At 40.1% G+C, this 17,974-nt stretch overlaps 1 protein-coding gene across 1 annotated transcript; it reads left to right on the top strand.

The window, feature by feature from the left end:
* Positions 1 to 990: 990 nt before the first annotated feature.
* ETS2 (ETS proto-oncogene 2, transcription factor) lies at positions 991 to 17,511 on the top strand. The gene is made up of 10 exons (XM_075334978.1): positions 991 to 1,164; positions 7,073 to 7,149; positions 9,618 to 9,732; positions 10,954 to 11,073; positions 12,058 to 12,258; positions 12,460 to 12,540; positions 13,631 to 13,855; positions 14,004 to 14,267; positions 14,823 to 14,941; positions 15,291 to 17,511. Exons 2-10 carry the CDS (start codon positions 7,078 to 7,080, stop codon positions 15,504 to 15,506), a joined length of 1,413 nt encoding a protein of 470 aa, XP_075191093.1. The 5' UTR covers positions 991 to 1,164; positions 7,073 to 7,077; the 3' UTR covers positions 15,507 to 17,511.
* The last annotated feature ends 463 nt before the right edge of the window (positions 17,512 to 17,974 follow it).

The raw sequence follows: 17,974 nt of genomic DNA, 5'->3' as shown, positions 1-17,974 counted from the left end.
GGACAGAAACTCTGATAGCAAGGACCTACAAGCATGAGGTTCCCGTGACGAGGGTTGTAGGCTTACGTCTTATGGCCATAACGCTAACAAAAAACCTCAAAAACTATTTTGTACAGGATACAGCCAGGCCCCTTTTTGTTAGGCCTTGCTATCAGAGTTTCTGTCCCTACGTAGCGCACAGTGGGGGTACGGCTTGGCAGCCCGCCTGATCTAATAGTATGGGCGTCACCTAATAGGCTGCGGGTTTGTGACTGTGCGTCTGCTGGTGTGAACAGTGCTCTATGCAAGCCACTAGTGTGCAGTTTTACCATCCAGCCATCACCTCCTCCATATTTAAAAGTGCGTGTGAATGGCTCCACCTGCACCTGTGTTGCCTCCACCTAGTGGGGGTTTAGCTGTATCCTGCTGGAGTGGTAGTAGTATTTTGGCCTGAGCCATATACAGCTGCAATTCCATCTTGCTGTAAGTAATGATATATTCTTTTTTGCTTTTTTATACTAAATGAGACATTGTTACAAACGTTTTTAAAAAATATTCCAAAATGAAAGTTTCAATAACTTGCCTCTATCCATTTCAAAAATGAAGATAAGCTTGCTACCACTCAAATATTTATAGGCTTCACAAAAAAAACCCCAAAACAACCTAGTGTGAACATAACCTCATCATGATAGAAAAAAAGCAGCAAGAAAAATATCTCAAGTGTGCAAATCACACCCCACTTGACACAAGCCCCCAGTGTGTGACCCCCGCTGCCCCAGGTGATTAGTATATGACTTTCTGCTTGGGAGAAGAAGAGCTGATTGTCCTGGGAAGCTGCATCTCCAGGAGGCTTCACACCTGGTGGACAGCAAGAGATAGCAAAGGAGGAGGGAGGACATGAGTGAGTGTGTGAGCTCTCCCAGGCTTTTATTCCAGCTGCTGCTGAGGAGGGGTGTGCTCCACACAACAATGCTCCTCCTCGCTGCTTGTGCTTAGAGCTGGACTTCCCCTAGCACAGCCAGATACAAGGCAGCACTAGAGCCAGAAGCACACACTTGGAGGGTCTCCTCCTTCTCTGGGGTCCCTTGGGATACTTTACACCCCTTATTCCTGCACGCCCTGTGGACTATAATCTAGGAAGTTCTCTTTTGGGACTGTATTTTGGACTGGATCTTGTTTCTTCAGGTAGGAACATACATTGTATCTTTTCTGTGTATTCTATAGAGGATGTTGTTTATGTTATTGTCTATGGCTTTTATTTTAAAGCTCAATGGGCCCAGGTTATCCTGGATTGGGACCTATCCACTGGTTCTAAAGTTGTGTAACTGCTGTCCCAACATTGCGTGACCTCATCTGGCAGGCTGTGGGGGCATCAAATAACTTTGGGTACTTTTCCATTTTTAAGTTGTGTTGTGACCCTATTGTGTAACTGCAGATGGGGGGATGTGCCTGTGTTTATTGTTGTGTAAATATATTTATAAACACAGATGAGTTTTATTGTTCACAAACAAAAGTGTATATATTATATTTTGAATTTCACCCCTTCTTCCTCTCTTCTGTTCTTGTTCACATGTCACTCATGGACAGTTGAGTCTTATGTCTTCCCTTTTAATGAGTGTCTTTTTAAAAGGCTCTTCTTTTTTTAGATTTGAACCTCTCCATAATATAGTATAATTGGCCCAGGTTTAGTGTTGTCAGCCCTTCGTGATCTGCGCACCTCGTTCTACCTGTTAAAATTCCTCCCACGCCTACACGGTTTATTAAATTAATATTTTATTTTACTATGAATGGATTAGTCATTGCTTATGGCCACTACATGATTGCTGGTTAGATAGACTCTGAGCCATGAGTATACAGCCATGAGTATACAACCAATCATTTAGTTGGCGATAAGCTCTTGGAGTTGGGCACATGCCTATGAATAAAATATAGAAAAGTGTGTGTGTGTGTGTGTGTGTATATATAAATTAAATACACATATATCTATCTCCTTTTATTTAAAGGAGGAAAATAAAAAAAAAAAAAAACCTCCTTGCATTGGATGAGCCAAATGGGGAGTTGACCAAAATACAATTATTTTTTAACTGCATCCAAATTTAATATTTTTGCATGTATGTAAATGCAAATAAATGGTACTTAGAATTTTAGAGAATTTTTTAAAACATTTTTTTTGCGTGTATATATTTCTATTAAATTATATATTAAGAAAATCTCATTCTTAATATATAATAGAAATTGTGTAAAAAAAAAAAAAAAAAAAAATGTTTAATAGAAATTTATTTTTTATATATTAAACTCCAAAATTCTTTAAAAAAATATATATATTTTTTTTTTTAAAGAATTTGAGTTTAATATATAAAATTTCTATTAAATTATATTTAAGATCATATAATTATTTATATAATATATGAAATTTTTAATATATGATCTTAAATATAATTTTTAATAGAAATTCATTTTTTATATAGGTTTTTTTTTTTTTTTCCTTCAATGGAAGCATATTAGATATTACTATAGGCTAGGAGGATTATGAATTACGAGAAAGCTACGTCACCGTCTGCCTTTGGAGTGGGGAGGCTAATGGATTCTAAGTGGACTTTTAGGACTTTAGGGTCGGATACAATTTAGCTCCTACAATTATGTGGTTGGTATTGATGTTGATGATCTGTTTCATGTAAGCTGAGGGCACTTATAGATAATATCCAATTCATATATATATATATATATATTATTTTTTTCTTTTGGGGGGGCATCTAAGTTGAGACCCCCCCCCCCCCCCCCTCCCCTCTTATACATGTCATTTCTCTGCACGTGTCTCGCACATGGATATTTCTCAGTGACCTTATTAAATTGAAAAAGAAAAAAAAAATCCATAGAAACTGCAATTGTTTCCACACTAAAGGTTCGAAGTCTTGCATTTTATATTTTGGAGGTGGGGGTTAGTTTTGGTTGCTATGTAAATACCCCCCCCCCCCCCACCTCTTGTAATGACTAATGTCAGAGAAGAGGATATTATCCTATTTGTCACATTGTCATGTAAAATGAGGATAGAGCTGGGGATGTTTTTCTTCTTTTGTCCTTATTTAATATTATAACTTTTTATGTTAGAGCTGTCTGTATACATTAACTTCTGCACTTTGATAGCAAAGTCTTTGTAGTTTTAAAGACAAAAGAATCTAATTTCGTAGCTGCAGATGTGGGCTTTGATGTGGTGAACCCACCCCCAGTGTAAAGTGCAGGCCCAGCTTTTCAATTGAAGTCTCCAGACAAATTAATTTCAAGGGGTGATGGTTTGAAAGGGTTTTTCACTTCTCTATATCATTTCTTGATATTACTGTTGTACTTTTATTTCTATAGGAAGGCCCCTAAATTGTCTGTGTTTTTTTGTTTTGTTTTTGTTTTTTATTTTTTTTTTCTCCATTGGTATGAACCAAAAAAAAAAGTAATGCTGGTTCTTCTGTGTTTTGAGGGATAACTTTTTATGAGTTGTAGAATGTACATGAATGACCACAAGAAAAACTTCCATTGTGAGGAGCCACAATGGAAACTAATTGCTGATGCAAACTATGAAGGCTATATATTGCATAGATTAGTGAAAGCTTATTCTGTTTTGCACTGTACTTGCATTGCTCGACAGGCATCACTCTCCCCATTGGGGCTCACAATCTACGTTCTCAATTAGAAAGCCTAAAGAACCTGGAGGAAACTTATAAACTTCTTGCAGATGTTCTCAGTTCTGCAAAGTAACCACAGAGCCAGCTGGCGTTACTGTAACTGTTTTTGGGTGTTGGTTTAAAAAAAAAAATTCCCCTCCCACCCCCCCCCCCCCCGAAAAAAAGTGTGTATAATATATTTATTTTTATTTTTTTTTGGGGGGGGGGGTGAGAGAAGAAAATCTATTATATATTGTTTTTTATTTTTAGATTTTACAATTTATTTATTTTTTTTTTTTCTGGAGGGGGGGAGAAGAAATATAATATATACATTTTTCTCCCATATAAATATATATTTCTCCCAAGCCCCCCCCCCCCCCCCCCAACAAAAACTAGGGTGGGAAAAACATCCCTTTTTAAATATGCTTAAAATGTTAGTAATATAAACCATCTTGGTAAACACAAGCACACTTGGCTATGCGCACATGATATAATTTCAGGGGTCTCCTTGGGGGTGGAGCTTGTCTGGGGATAGGTGGAGCTTCTTGGCTGGTGTACTGAGTAATTATTAAGGAGAGGATTGAGAAGCTTCGGTGTCTTCTTGCAGGTCAGTTATATGGTGGCACTTTGTTTTTTTGTAATATTATTGAAGCTTTTCCAAAACTTAAAGTCTATAAACAATCTAATTAGTATGGCTTCTTTTTCAGAAAGGGGCAATTTGGCCCGGGGAAGTTGACCTACTGCAGAGACTCTTAAGACATATGGTTGCCCTTAGGGCAAATTCATGCTAAGAGAATGCTGTGATTCATGCGGGTACCATAATGCCGCACGTGGTACCATAGGCTCTTGGAGTTCATAGGGCCCTGAGCACAGGATTTTGCTTTGTACTCAAAGGTTAAAAAGGTGTTGAAGGTGAAGTGGGCCAAATGTCATGGCTGGTAGTTTTTTAACTCTCCATATTGCACCACTTATGCAGTCATTGCCTTAGGCTGACTAATGTTTCTGATGAAACTGGGTCAGCAAATTTTATTTTGTCCTTATTCGCATATTTTTTTTTTTTACTTCTGAATTGTCTTTCAGCCTAGGGCTGGGTGGGAAGTGATGAATGAACCAGGTCCGCCCGTGACCTATTGACTTCCATTCACAAACATACTGGGCCCTGCCCTCGTTGGACTTGTGCTCATTGTAAATCTGAGATCATGAATGGGGAGAGGCGCTGCAGGTAATCTGTGTGAGTGGTTCACTGGTCACGTGCTGCAGTGATCCTGCTGTCTGGCCTGTGTACACAAAGGTGTGTCTGGAGCTCAGGATCAGGCCTCTGTTGTGGATATCAGCCCCTGCCGGATCACATCCTCACTGTTCTTAAGCAAAACTGGCTTTACAGAAGGGGATGTTTTGGGTTGTTGGGTCTTTTGTTCGTTCCCCCCCCCCCCCCCACCTCGTCATACAAACTTTATTTTTGCTCATCGCATATATATATATATATATATATATATATATATATATATATATATATATATATATATATATATATATATATATATATATATATATTATAATTTTTAGTGTGAGTGTTTTTTTTTTTTTTTTTTTAAATTAATAGTTTTAAATTTTTTTTTTTTTTTTTTTTTTGTTTTTACATGGCCTTTAAGTGTCACGACATCTAGTAAGACCTGTTTGCACATTCTAGTGTAAGCTTTGAGAACTATGATGCCCATTGGGCATATGAACATTGGCTGCCCCAATATGAGGTTACCCCCCCCCCCCTCCCCCAACCATAGGAATAAGGATAACTTACTAATTGCTTGGGATCCCTCCTCTTGGTAACCCATTAACCCTGACAATAACGAATGGAGCATGTGTACCTCTGCGTCACTCGGTTTACCGGATTGATTTCCACCCCTCCCCAGTTGATCAGTACTTTGTCCTCCTTCTTCATGATAGGGGATAACCTCATATTTTTGGAATACCCCTTTAGTGTTTACAGATCTAGTTGCCCATTATAACATGGGATGGTACCATTTGCTTTTGGTAATAGATTTAATTGTGCTTGTGTGTCCCACACCCCATTTTCTGGGGTAAAAGAGACCCTTAAGATTTGTGATTAAATTCAAGAGTGGATCCAAAAAGAATAAGACATAAAATGCTATAAAAGTCCACGCCTGTCTTTTGGATCCGCAGATGATTGCGCCTCATACAGTACAGCCTAATCCCATTACTGTAAGTAGAGATTTTCCTCTGTACAGTGGGGCCGGCCCTCCGAATGGTTAATAGAATCCTGAGATTCTGAATGAGTTTGTTGCTAGGCAACCCCCATACATGTGTCATCTGGCCAGTAACATGCTTTCCTGGCACGTGAGGCCTGTGTTGTCTTCCTCCGCTTCTTGGTAACGCTGCAGATTTCAGAACTGAAGCGAATGGAATTTGGAAGGATTCGTTTCTGATAACTTCATTTAAAATCTGCAATCTGATGAAGCAGAGCTGAATTTGTACTTGATAACACCCTGGGGTATGGGGCGTAATGTCAAACTCATGGCTGCTACATCTGTTGAGGGGGGTGGGGGGGAATCAATTTAGAGGTTTGATGTCTGTTCCGGTTCCTCCAACCATTGACTACATAAAAAAAAACGCATATTTCGAATACGTTTGGTGCCTTTTAGTAAATTTTAAAATAGTTGACCTAAATAGGTAGACCTAATTTACCTATATAGGTAAATCTGCATTTTATAAATGTGGGTGCACTTACCAGGAGTTTCTTTCTTTCTTTCTTTTCTTTCTTTCTTTCTTTCTTTCTTTCTTTCTTTCTTTCTTTCTTTCTTTCTTTCTTTCTTTCTTTCTTTCTTTCTTTCTTTCTTTCTTTCTTTTCTTTCTTTCTTTCTTTCTTTCTTTCTTTCTTTCTTTCTTTCTTTCTTTCTTTCTTTCTTTCTTTCTTTCTTTCTCCTGCACAATAAGGGAACAAACATGGGGTGAAGTCCAAAAGCTGATGGTGGGCCTTATTTTGATATGAAACCCACCAATAGTTCAAGGGACCACAGGCAGTTGGAAGCTGCAGTTTCGCGTCTATCGAGCCAATCCATTTGATGACTGCGCACACGTTCCCTCCATGAAAAGTTTACAATTTATTTAAATTAAACAAAACTGTTAAATTTTACAAAATAATTGTATTTCTTCTGGAATGAAGCCCAGCTGGTGGTGTATTGTGGGGGATGGGTGAGATTTTCATCAGGTCCCTTTTGTGACATCAATCTCAACACCTCGGGCCCTTTAAAGAGTGAGTCACATCACATCTGTCCCCTCCAGTGCGTTTGTCACTTTTCTGCCTTCTAATAAATGCAATTACTTTAGGATACTCCATAGTGGTGAGGCACAGGCTCTCCTGTGGGGTGAGAGGGGGAGAGTGTAATAAATATTGACAATCGTATTCTGTTCTCTTTATACAGATCCAATGACTGAGTTTGAAATCCGGAACATGGATCAGGTGGCTCCAGTGTACAACATGCACCGGGGAATACTGAAGGTAAGGTCCATTCTAGTCATTTTGGGAATGATGTGGGTTTTGTTTTGTTTTTTTCTTTTTAATTCCCCACCCCCTTAACCTTCTGCTAAATTTGGCAAGTTTCCATCTGTTGCATCAGACAATGGAATGGGCTGTAAGGCTATGTGCCCACGCTGCGGAAAATGCTCGGATCTTGCCGCGGATTTCTCGCGGAAAAGCCGTGGATTTTCCAGAAATCTGCAGCACAGCTACTCCCCAGCCATTCCTATGGCATTTGGGAAATGCTGTGCCCACGCTGCGGATTTTTCCGCAGCGGAAATCGTGCGGTTTTTTTTGTGCAGAAAAATCTGCAGCATGTCAATTATTGCGGATTTTGCCTATTCAATTGATTTTAAAAAAAATCGCAAAATCCGCACCTATGAAAAGGTGCGGATTCCGGGGGAAAGCTGCGGAATTTGATGCAGAAAAATCCGCAGATACAGAGCCCCGTGGGCACATAGCCTAATGGTGGAGGTGTGTGTGTGTTCTTGTGTTTTTTTTTTTTTTTTTTTTTTTTTTTTTTTTGAGCCGCACCCATCTTTCTTGAAACTAAAGAATCTTGCGTTGTCGCCTGTAGGTATGTGATTTTTGCATACAAAGTGCCTGTGATGTGAATGGAGGTCACCTTGCAGCCCATATTTGCTGCTTGTATTTTGTCACACAAAGGGCTTTGTGTGGTCTGGTGCTTGTTTGCTAAATTGAGGAATTTCAGGCGGCCATTTGACTATCCCTGCAGGTCTTATCTGTTACACAGATCTGCATATTTACCAATGGTATAGTGGTCCGCCCCGCCCAGATCGTTACACTGCAAGGTGTGAGTCAGGGCTCCGGTGGGGTGTTTAATATATATATATATATATATATATATATATATATATATATATATATATATATATATATATATATATATATATATATATATATATATATATATATATATACTGTGTATGTCTCATTTCCCATGGTTTGAAGGCTGGATAGTTAGAAAGCCTTGATTTACAGAATCTTTAGAAAGCTGGGTATACATATTGCATTAGCCTTAAAATTATTTTATCTTAAATGGTGATGTACTGATTGGGCTCCCCAGCGATCTTCTGTAGTAAGTGTTCTGTTTTCTTGCGGTGCCTCCGCAGGGCAGATGAAGCATTACACTAATGCTCCTGAAAACGATTGGCTCCAAGTCCTCTGTTCACAAGCTCCTCAGTGTGAAGACGTGGTCCAGCCGGTCTCGCACACCTCTCGCCCTCTCCGGATTTGTTGCCTACGCAGCAGATTTCTCTAGGCGTGTTCCATCTTCTCTTCTGTAGCTAATGACTATAATGATGTGATTAAAAGGTTTTTTTATTTTTAGCGCTCGTGTAGCTGTAGTGAATAGAGGCTTGTTCATGTGAAGTGTAGGAGCCCACACAATGTGATCTGGAGCATAGGAATGCACACACGGGTGACAGAGCCGGTTCCTGCCGAGCGGTTGTCAGGAGGCCATAATTATAAGGACGGGAGGCGCGGCGTTTACTATATTATTTTTATACAAGACGTTGCTTATTAGTCCTCCAATTACTGGCAGCTACAAATGGCTCTGTTTAACGACAGAGCTCAGTGACCGCATTGTATCCTGGTGCATAGATGTGATCTGTTTGTGGGTGTGGTTGGTTTTTTTTTGTTTTTTTTTTAAATTTCTTATTTTACGAATATTTATTTTTAGGGATTTTTGTGGTTGCCAGTATTATAGCATCCTGGTTGTGTTTACATCTTCTCCTTTACATAGTTTTGTAACTTTTAGTGTGGTGTGTGTATAGAAAGATAGTGGTACATCTTGTAATATTTGCCAATCAATGGTCTTGAACAACCCCAGTGTAACTAACAGCTATCCCTCACCCTACACGGTCCATGTAACGTATCCGTTTCAACCCTACACGGTCCATGTAACGTATCCGTTTCAACCCTACACGGTCCATGTAACGTATCCGTTTCAACCCTACACGGTCCATGTAACGTATCCGTTTCAACCCTACACGGTCCATGTAACGTATCCGTTTCAACCCTACACGGTCCATGTAACGTATCCGTTTCAACCCTACGCTGTCCATGTAACGTATCCGTTTCAACCCTACGCTGTCCATGTAACGTATCCGTTTCAACCCTACGCTGTCCATGTAACGTATCCGTTTCAACCCTACACTGTCCATGTAACGTATCCGTTTCAACCCTACACTGTCCATGTAACGTATCCGTTTCAACCCTACACTGTCCATGTAACGTATCCGTTTCAACCCTACATGGTCCATGTAACGTATGTTTCATGACATTCCTGTTCCATCTTCACTGATGGCCCTGTCTCCTTATCTGCTGAGCTATGTGGAACATCTACAGTAAAGTCTTATTACTATTATGTTTTCTCTCTTGTACATGCAAGTCATCAGTATTAAGATGGTTTCCTTGCCTGTTTACAGCGGCAGCTGGCATTTGACAACGTAAACCTGTCGATATTCACTGGATTGTACTCTACGTACGATGCTTATGAAGAAGAGCAGGCCGTGCCTACAGGGTTGGACTCCTTATCTCATGGTAAGTCTGGTAAACCTTGCCCACTACTTTACTCTATTGGGTATTTGTAATGCGTAAACTAGTTAGCATAATGCCTTACAACCTTAAAGTATCAAAGACTGAAATCTTTGCAGTGTATGCTGCCACTCTCCTTTTTTGGTTTGGTGTAATGACCCTGTCATACAGTGTCAAACACAGCGATGTGTCCTGCCCAGCAGGACATCGCCTTTGAAGAAAATGGCCTGGACCATTCTGCAACGACTAGAGATCTCACAGCAAGGGCCTGATCGCTGGTAGGTGTCACACATAACAAGATCGCTAACTGGATCGCTACTGCGTCACAGAAACCGTGACTCAGCTGCGATCTCGCTAGTGACCTCGTTGTTTGACGGTACCTTAAGGGCACAGTTGCTTTACAGATTTCTTTGCAACCTTGATTTCTAGGAGGTTGGCATTAATTTTAATTTTTCCCCTGGCAATTCCAATCCACTTATTGGATGAAGTTGTAACCTGTATTGGCTACTGCTTTGCTATAGAAAAACCACATGTACTTTTTATTTTTCTGGCTAAAAGCCCACCGAAACGCATTGGATTAAGTCATCCAAACGTATTACTCAACCAGTTGTGATGGAATTATCTGATGTGGGGCCTCCTGATTGTCCTTGACAGATGTTGGTGAAGAGATGGATCGTTAGTTGCAATTCCAGCCCCCAATCCTTCCCCCCCCCCCCCCCCCCTTTTTTTGGGGGGGGGGAGGGGGGGCATTGTCTCCCGATAACCAAAAAAAAAACAAAAACACATGACAGCTTGGTTGGGCCAAATACTTGTGGAGTGGAGATGAGCAAGACTATGTACACTACCTTAACCCGGAAATTCACTTTAGTTCTTTGTAGCAGTGTTAATCTCTCTCGGCTAACTTTGGGTTTGCATCTTGGGGAACTCTGCCACATACAAGACCCTTTAAGACTTTACAGGAGCTTAGTAGTCCAGTAGAGGTACTCGAAATGCCCGGCCAAAGATTTCCGGCACGGAAATGAACTCTGGCGTGGAGGCCTGTAGTGGACGCTGGACGAGGGTAGTTCTAGTATTGTTGCTCCGGTCTTGTATGGGGAGTTCGGGTTTGCTCTTCTCTAGCACGGGGAGGTGGGATACAGAACGGTTTGTTGACAACTACATTGTGTTCCTTGCCAGTCTAAGGTCTTGGCTCTCTATGTCATATAAAGTATTACTATTTCTCTTCAGATTCTGGAAGCTGTGAATTGCCTCTCTTGACCCCGTGCAGCAAGGCCGTTATGAGTCAGGCATTGAAGGCCACGTTTAATGGATTCACAAAGGAACAGCGGCGGCTCTGTATACCCAACAGTAAGTAGTAATAATCGAAGGAAAGTAACATTTTCCACTCTTGTATATATTGCCGTTGGCTGTGAGAGAAAATGTAATGATTAGTTGTTGCAAGGGGGCGGCCGTGGCGGGGGTAAATTATAACTGTTTGAGGTTTACAAGAGAGAATTTGGCTCTGGAAGGTCTTAGTTCCTTCCTCTGTCTTGGTTCAGTGCGAATACGACCAGATCGACACTTTTTTTTTTTTTTTTTTTTTTTTTGTGGAAAATCCCTTTTTAAACTCTAATTTTAAAGATCATCCTATAAATGTAATTTTTAAGGGTTAGCGCCACTTGTCAAAGATTCTTCTTCCTTGTCGAATATTTCCTATTTTGGGCTCCCTTTGACAAGTGATCTCATCAGTATCTCGGCCTACGTACGGTACAAGGAGAGGACTAACCCTTAGGAATTTCCAGAGGAATGAGATGTACGCTGCCATTGCGCAACATTAAAAACATCTTAAGCTCCTCGACTTCTTCTCTACACGACTTAGTCATCACTTCACATTTTTCAGAAGGCACGCTCTGTGCGATTTCACCAGACTCCCATCTGTAAACATTAACTTTTATTAACCGAACCCGTGACCGTCCATACACAATAGGCCAGTGTGTGAAGTATTTAGAGTCGGTGTTAGCAAAACCAGTTTTTATTTAATTACTTGTCGGAGTCCGTAATCTGATGTGTTCTGCTGCCAGATCGGTGTGAAAACCGGGAAGCAAGTGTCCAGTTTCCCTGTAGTGCCTCCACAGGGGAACTGTAGTATTACACCTTACTGTTACATATTTTTAGTAAATATTGGGTCTTCCGGAGTTAGGCTACAAAAGTTTATCTGGGTAATGGATCATGGTTCCAAATAGACACCCCCCCCCCCCCCCCTCCGAATTCTCTAATGGGGTATTTCTTATGGCTTTTTATCCCAGACACCCACTTCACTATATTTTTTTTTTCTTCTGTGCTTCTTCTTAGATCCATGGTTGTGGAATCAGACTCAAGTGTGCCAGTGGCTCTCGTGGGCAGTCACTGAGTTCTCCTTGGAAAATGTGAATTTTCAGAAGTTTATTATGACCGGACAAGACTTGTGCAACCTGGGAAAAGAACGCTTTTTTAGAGCTGGCCCCGACTTTGTGGGTGACATTCTCTGGGAGCATCTGGAACAAATGATGAAAGGTAATTGGAAGGCCAGCTGTATGAGTGCAATGTTAAGGCTCCTGGGAACGGCATGGAAATATTCCTAAGCTATGTAAAGCATTTTCTAATTGCATATCAATGCCTATACAAATCTATGTAGATGTGATGGGATAATGTGGGGTTTAGCAGAGCAAGCTCAGATCTCCGGACTATAACGCATGTTCCCTTTACTCTTGATAGAACAGGAAAAGGTTCAGGATCAATATATTGACGTCTCCAGTCATCACACCGGCTCCCAATGGATAGGCAACAACTCCTTAAGTAAGTAACGTTCCATCTGCTCACATTACTAAACCTTGCATAGTAAAACTGAAATGATAAAGAGGGTGAATGGGGGGGGGGGGCAGATGGTGTATTATCCGGTGGTGCCACAAAAAATAAAATTAGGCACACTAAGGTTGCTTTCACAAATCCGTTTTTCGCCATCAGGCACAATCCGGCACAAAAGGATCCATCACACCAGTTTTGTGTTTTTTTTTTTTTTTTTTTTTTTGTTTACCCCCCCCCTTAAACACCCCCCTCCCCCCCCCCCCCCCATGTGTTCCTTTCGTTTTTTGATGGATCCATTGTGATACTGGGCATGCTCAGTTAAAAAAAAAAAAAACTGATCCGTCGTTGAATTCCGTCATATGCCGGATGCCGACGAAGCCGGCGCCCATAGGCTTCCATTATACAACATGCCGGATTCGGTGCGGTCTTTTTTTTTTTTTTTGCTGGAGACAAAACGTTCCATGCTGCGTCCTTTCCGGCAGCCAGACGAAGAAATTTCACCGCATGCAATGAAAGGCCATCTGGCACAATCCGGTGCTAATACATGTCTATGGAACAAAACGGATCCGACGCCGGATCCGTCTTATCCACAATTTGCCAGATTGTGCCTGACGGCGAAAAATCGGATGTGTGAAAGCAGCCTAACCTGGTGCGGTCGTGTTTATAGACCCAACCAATATAACCACGTGTTGAGGATGGCTGCTGCATACCCTGGAGGATAGCGTTAGAGGAAATGGTAGAAAATCAGGAACAAAAATCAGTAATGTACATTATTGACTTTTGTTCTTGGAGGAGTCTATGGCTGTTGAAACGCGTCGAACAATAAAATCTAACCTAATCCCCAGTGATCTTCTTCTGGGAGCGTGGATTAACCCTTTTCTTCAATTTCCTCCAACACATTACTAAACTGCAATGGGCATTTTATAGTTGTAAAATATGTAATAAGTAGTGGTGATGTGGGATGACCGGTGGACAAAATGGTGTTTGAATTCTCCTGTCTCTCTCGATTTTTTTTTTTTTTTTTTTTTTTTTTTCCCTTCTATAAATATATATAATTTTTTTTATTTTTTATTATTATTAGGATTCAATATGGAGCCTTTACATTGTGTATCACAAGTGCAGAGTTACCCGAAGACAGAAATGTATAGCGACCTGTGTCCAGTTACTCAGGTCCCAAATCTCCTACCAGTGAAGCAAGAGTTTCCGAATTATTCATGTATGAAATCCATGGGAAATAATTACTCCTCTCTGAACCACGACTATGGCCAAAGTAACATGAATGTTCTGCTGAGCTCTCTAACGTCTGGTAAGTAGTAATAAGTTATAAGAATCTCATAACCTGTGGAGACACACACACACACACACACACACACACACACACACACACACACACACCTACACCTACGTTTTTTTCTAATTTGCATATTAATATATATATATTTTTTTATGTTTAGTGAAATCCATGGACAGGGACTCAGTAGACAGCGGCACAGAAAGCTTTGAAGGCTCAGATTCGATGCTACAGTCCTGGACGAGCCAGTCCTCCCTGGTGGACATGCAACGCGTTCCATCCTACGAAAGTTTTGAGGAAGACGCCAGCCAGTCGCTATGTTTAAACAAACCGTCTATGTCTTTTAAAGACTATATTCAAGACCGAAATGATCCAGTGGAACAGGGCAAACCAGTTATCCCAGCAGCTATTCTTGCTGGTTTTACAGGTAAGATAATGGAGTACAGAGAGAGAGAGAGAGCGAGAATCTGATTATAATTACTACTGGTATCGAGATTATAAAAATTAATTTAACCACACATTGTCTTCTGAGCGTTACATTGGCTGAGAAAGCTCGTAACCTATAACTCAAACATATCCATAGGGCTCGTCCTCCAACAAGTGGTTAATATTGTTCTTTGTAAGGCTGCGCTCACATCAGCGGTATTTTGCCGCAAAACTGGATCCGCCGTAAATGCGTTTCAGTTCCATTCATTTACAATGGAATCGCGGCAAGATGTGGTGACGTGGTTGTGTATGCCGCATCTTGCCGCGATTCCACTGTAAATGAATGGAACTGGAACGTGTTTTGACGGATCTGGTTTTGCAGCAAAATACCGCTGATGGCAGTCTACCTTTGGTGTATTTCGGGAAATCTTCCCAGTATATATATCTTTTTGGAAGGCTCACAAGATTCTTTAACTTTTTTTTTTTTTATTTATTTATTTTATTTTTTTACATATTTTTGAATTTTAAATTTTTATTATGGACTTTTATTTTGTAGGGAGTGGACCAATTCAGCTTTGGCAGTTCTTGTTGGAATTATTGACCGACAAATCATGTCAACCCTTTATCAGCTGGACCGGGGACGGATGGGAATTCAAGCTCACTGACCCAGATGAGGTTGGTAATCTATCAGTTTTGCCTTTATCGTCTGATTACGGATATTGGATCAATAGACTGACATATTGGTGGAGTTTGAGAACACCCTACCAATGTTTTTAGCTTTTCCTAATTGCCATTTACTATTTTTGTGTGTTCAGAATTAGTAGAAAATAATATCCTACTGTATTTTTATCCCTGTCAATGAAATCCATCTGATCAGCTCACCAATAGCCCCAATATTGTTACTATGAATGTGAAAATTGTATCTAAATTAAAATATAGAATAAATTATATTTTATCTGTAGATGTAATGATAAATGTTAAAAGGAATAAGAAATATATTTTTTATTTTTTTTTTTTTTTCTAGGTTGCTCGTCGATGGGGAAAAAGGAAAAACAAACCTAAAATGAACTATGAGAAGCTAAGCAGAGGACTAAGATACTATTACGATAAAAACATTATTCACAAGACCTCAGGGAAACGCTATGTGTACCGATTTGTATGTGACCTCCACAATTTGTTGGGGTACACGGCCGAGGAACTGCATGCCATGCTCGGCGTTCAGCCTGACACTGACGAATGAATGGATAAAGATGCTCTACCTGAAGCACACAATTGTACTGTGAATATAAATAGGATTGTGGGAACAGAGAAAACCCTGAAACGTTTCGGTCGTTATTGGACTGGTTTTAAAGAAGGCCGAAATTTATAGAGGAGTCTGAAAGGCAACGCGTTTCAAGACCTTTCTAGGAAGTGGTTTTGTGTTGTACTTTCTTGACTTTGTGCAACAGAGGACACTTAAGGGTACATCTCTGAAGAACACTGCATCGGATATACTTATTTTTTTTTTATTTTTTTTGTGTGTAATATCCTGTTTTAACACTGAGGGGAAAGGGAGAAAAGTTGGACTCATATCTTCAAGTCAAGTAGACTTAAGGAGTCAATAACAGCATATCACAATTTTAATTTGTCATTAAAAAAAAAAAAAAATTTGTAAATTGGTAAACCGTCTCAGACTGCACTTTAATATTTCATGCTGCCTGAGTCCATGTGTCTTATGTTGTTTAATGTGCAGCTATGTGATTATTTTTATTTTTCTCATACCATTTCAAGCGCATGTAAATAATTTTATCACTAATTGTAATATTTGCATAATTATTTGTTCCGCAAGGGATGTAAATATTTTTATTTTATTTTTTAGATATAATTTTTTTTATGGCACATAGAATGCGCCCCCTCACTATTATTCCCCTCGTCCTCATTTTCCTGTATTCCTCCCATGACTAAATAAGCTTTGTAAAACTGCACATTTTTATTAAACTTTTTATTTTTTGAGGAAATTCCAATTGTAAGAGTGTAACAAGTCGGTCATCCACAGACTAGTGATGCCACTGGTTTCTTACAAATCTCAGGAAGTCTTTCGACTCTAAGAATGGTGGTGTGTACGATCTATAGATGACGTTTTTTGTTTGTTTTTTTTCTTCCCCCTTCTTTTTTTTTTTTTTTTAAATACTTATCTGCTTGTAATAGTATCAAAAAGCTGGCCATGTCCATGAGATGGCTTTCTCTTCCAATTTCCAACCCTGACACATAATAGCTCAGCTAAGCCGAGTATTTTTCGATGGGGAAAAAAAGGAGAAAGTCAATGCCAAAATACTCTGGCAGCAAACAATCTTCCCTTGAAAAGAGAATCGAGTTCTGACATTTCAACTGTCTGATCCTCCCTTGCTCTGTCATCATCTAGCGGGAGAGTAGGAAATCTGTGAGAGTCCTGTACAGAGGTTTCCAATCTATTACCAGTATGTGTGATTGTTACAATAATTGTATCTCGTAATTATTGGAAACTCCTTAGCGCTTGCCTTCAGGAGTTCTCAGCTTCCCGCTTACCTGTGGTTGGTACACCACTGATTTTAACAATACAGACCAGCGTCACGGTCGCACCACTGCCCCTAACTTTACACTTTCTCCAATTTCTGAAAGCTTGTCCTGAATCAGAGGAACACACTGACACTGAAACACTTCTTCGGTGCAGTGCTTACAAGCTCTATAGAAAAGAGCTTGTAAACTCTGGTCTTTCTGCCTAAAGACCTCAGCTGCTGATGATAAACTACATTGGTGGCTTTTATCCTAGACAAGTGGTAAACTAAAACCTTGGTGACAGACGATTTATATTAACAAGTAAATTGCAAAGTTGCTGGTTTATAACAAGCACTTTGCAATTTTCCTCACTTAAGATGAGACAACTCCTTTACTCCCACTGACTACTCCAGTGTCCCCCATTCTTGTATACTGTATATATGGCGCTTTCCCCATTGTTTTTTGATTGCCGTGTTAACGTTCCTGCCTCACTTTCAGATGCGGAGGAATCTTGTGTAGCAGCTATTTTTACTGCAAAATATTTTACTGGATTTTTTTTTTTTCCTTTTTCTTTTTTTTTTTTTTTTTTTTTGTTTTTAAAAAAGATTTTTGTATTTTATATCTAAAGTGCCTTGTAAACTAAAGCTTATATATATTTCTGTATAAAGTTACTAGTGCGGTAGCAGAAGCAATTTGACAGGATTCTGAATAAACTGTTTTTGGAAAATGAACTTGTGTAGTAGTGTCTTGACAAAAGAAACACGCTCTATATAGCAAGATTTCAGTACCGTTGTCACTTTTTATACAAGTTAAATGAACTTGTATTCTACTCCAGAGCTGCACTCACTATTCTGCTGGTGCAGTCACTGTGTAAATACATTACATTACTGATCCTGAGTTACCTCCTGTATTATACTCCAGAGCTGCACTCACTATTCTGCTGGTGAGGTCATGAGAGGTGGGAGGGGGGGGGGGGGAATTTGTGCGGCTGTAACTGCTTGCAGACTGCTCACTCAACTTCAGGGGCTGCTCATTATCTTCATACATATTAACTGCTTCCCCTTCCCACCGGTAGTCCAGGTGGGAGGGGGAAGCAGTCCCTGGTGATCACACAGGCTGGGGCCGCTGTCTGTGTCTGACCGTGACCAATCGGAGGTGAGGTGCTGTGTCTGCGTCTAGATAAATGTGAAAAAA

The sequence above is a fragment of the Anomaloglossus baeobatrachus genome, chromosome 2 (genome assembly GCF_048569485.1).
Source record: "Anomaloglossus baeobatrachus isolate aAnoBae1 chromosome 2, aAnoBae1.hap1, whole genome shotgun sequence".
NCBI lineage: Eukaryota > Metazoa > Chordata > Amphibia > Anura > Aromobatidae > Anomaloglossus > Anomaloglossus baeobatrachus.
The sequence above is the reverse complement of the archived record's forward strand: the minus strand, read 5'-3'. Positions and strand labels throughout refer to the sequence as shown.

Excerpts from the sequence above, each read along its gene's own strand:
- ETS2 (XM_075334978.1), top strand. The coding sequence starts at position 7,078 with ATGACTGAGTTTGAAATCCGGAACATGGATCAGGTGGCTCCAGTGTAC. Across the intron at positions 7,150-9,617 it reads TGCACCGGGGAATACTGAAG|CGGCAGCTGGCATTTGACAA; the intron begins GTAAGGTCCATT and ends GCCTGTTTACAG. Across the intron at positions 12,541-13,630 it reads GATAGGCAACAACTCCTTAA|GATTCAATATGGAGCCTTTA; the intron begins GTAAGTAACGTT and ends TATTATTATTAG.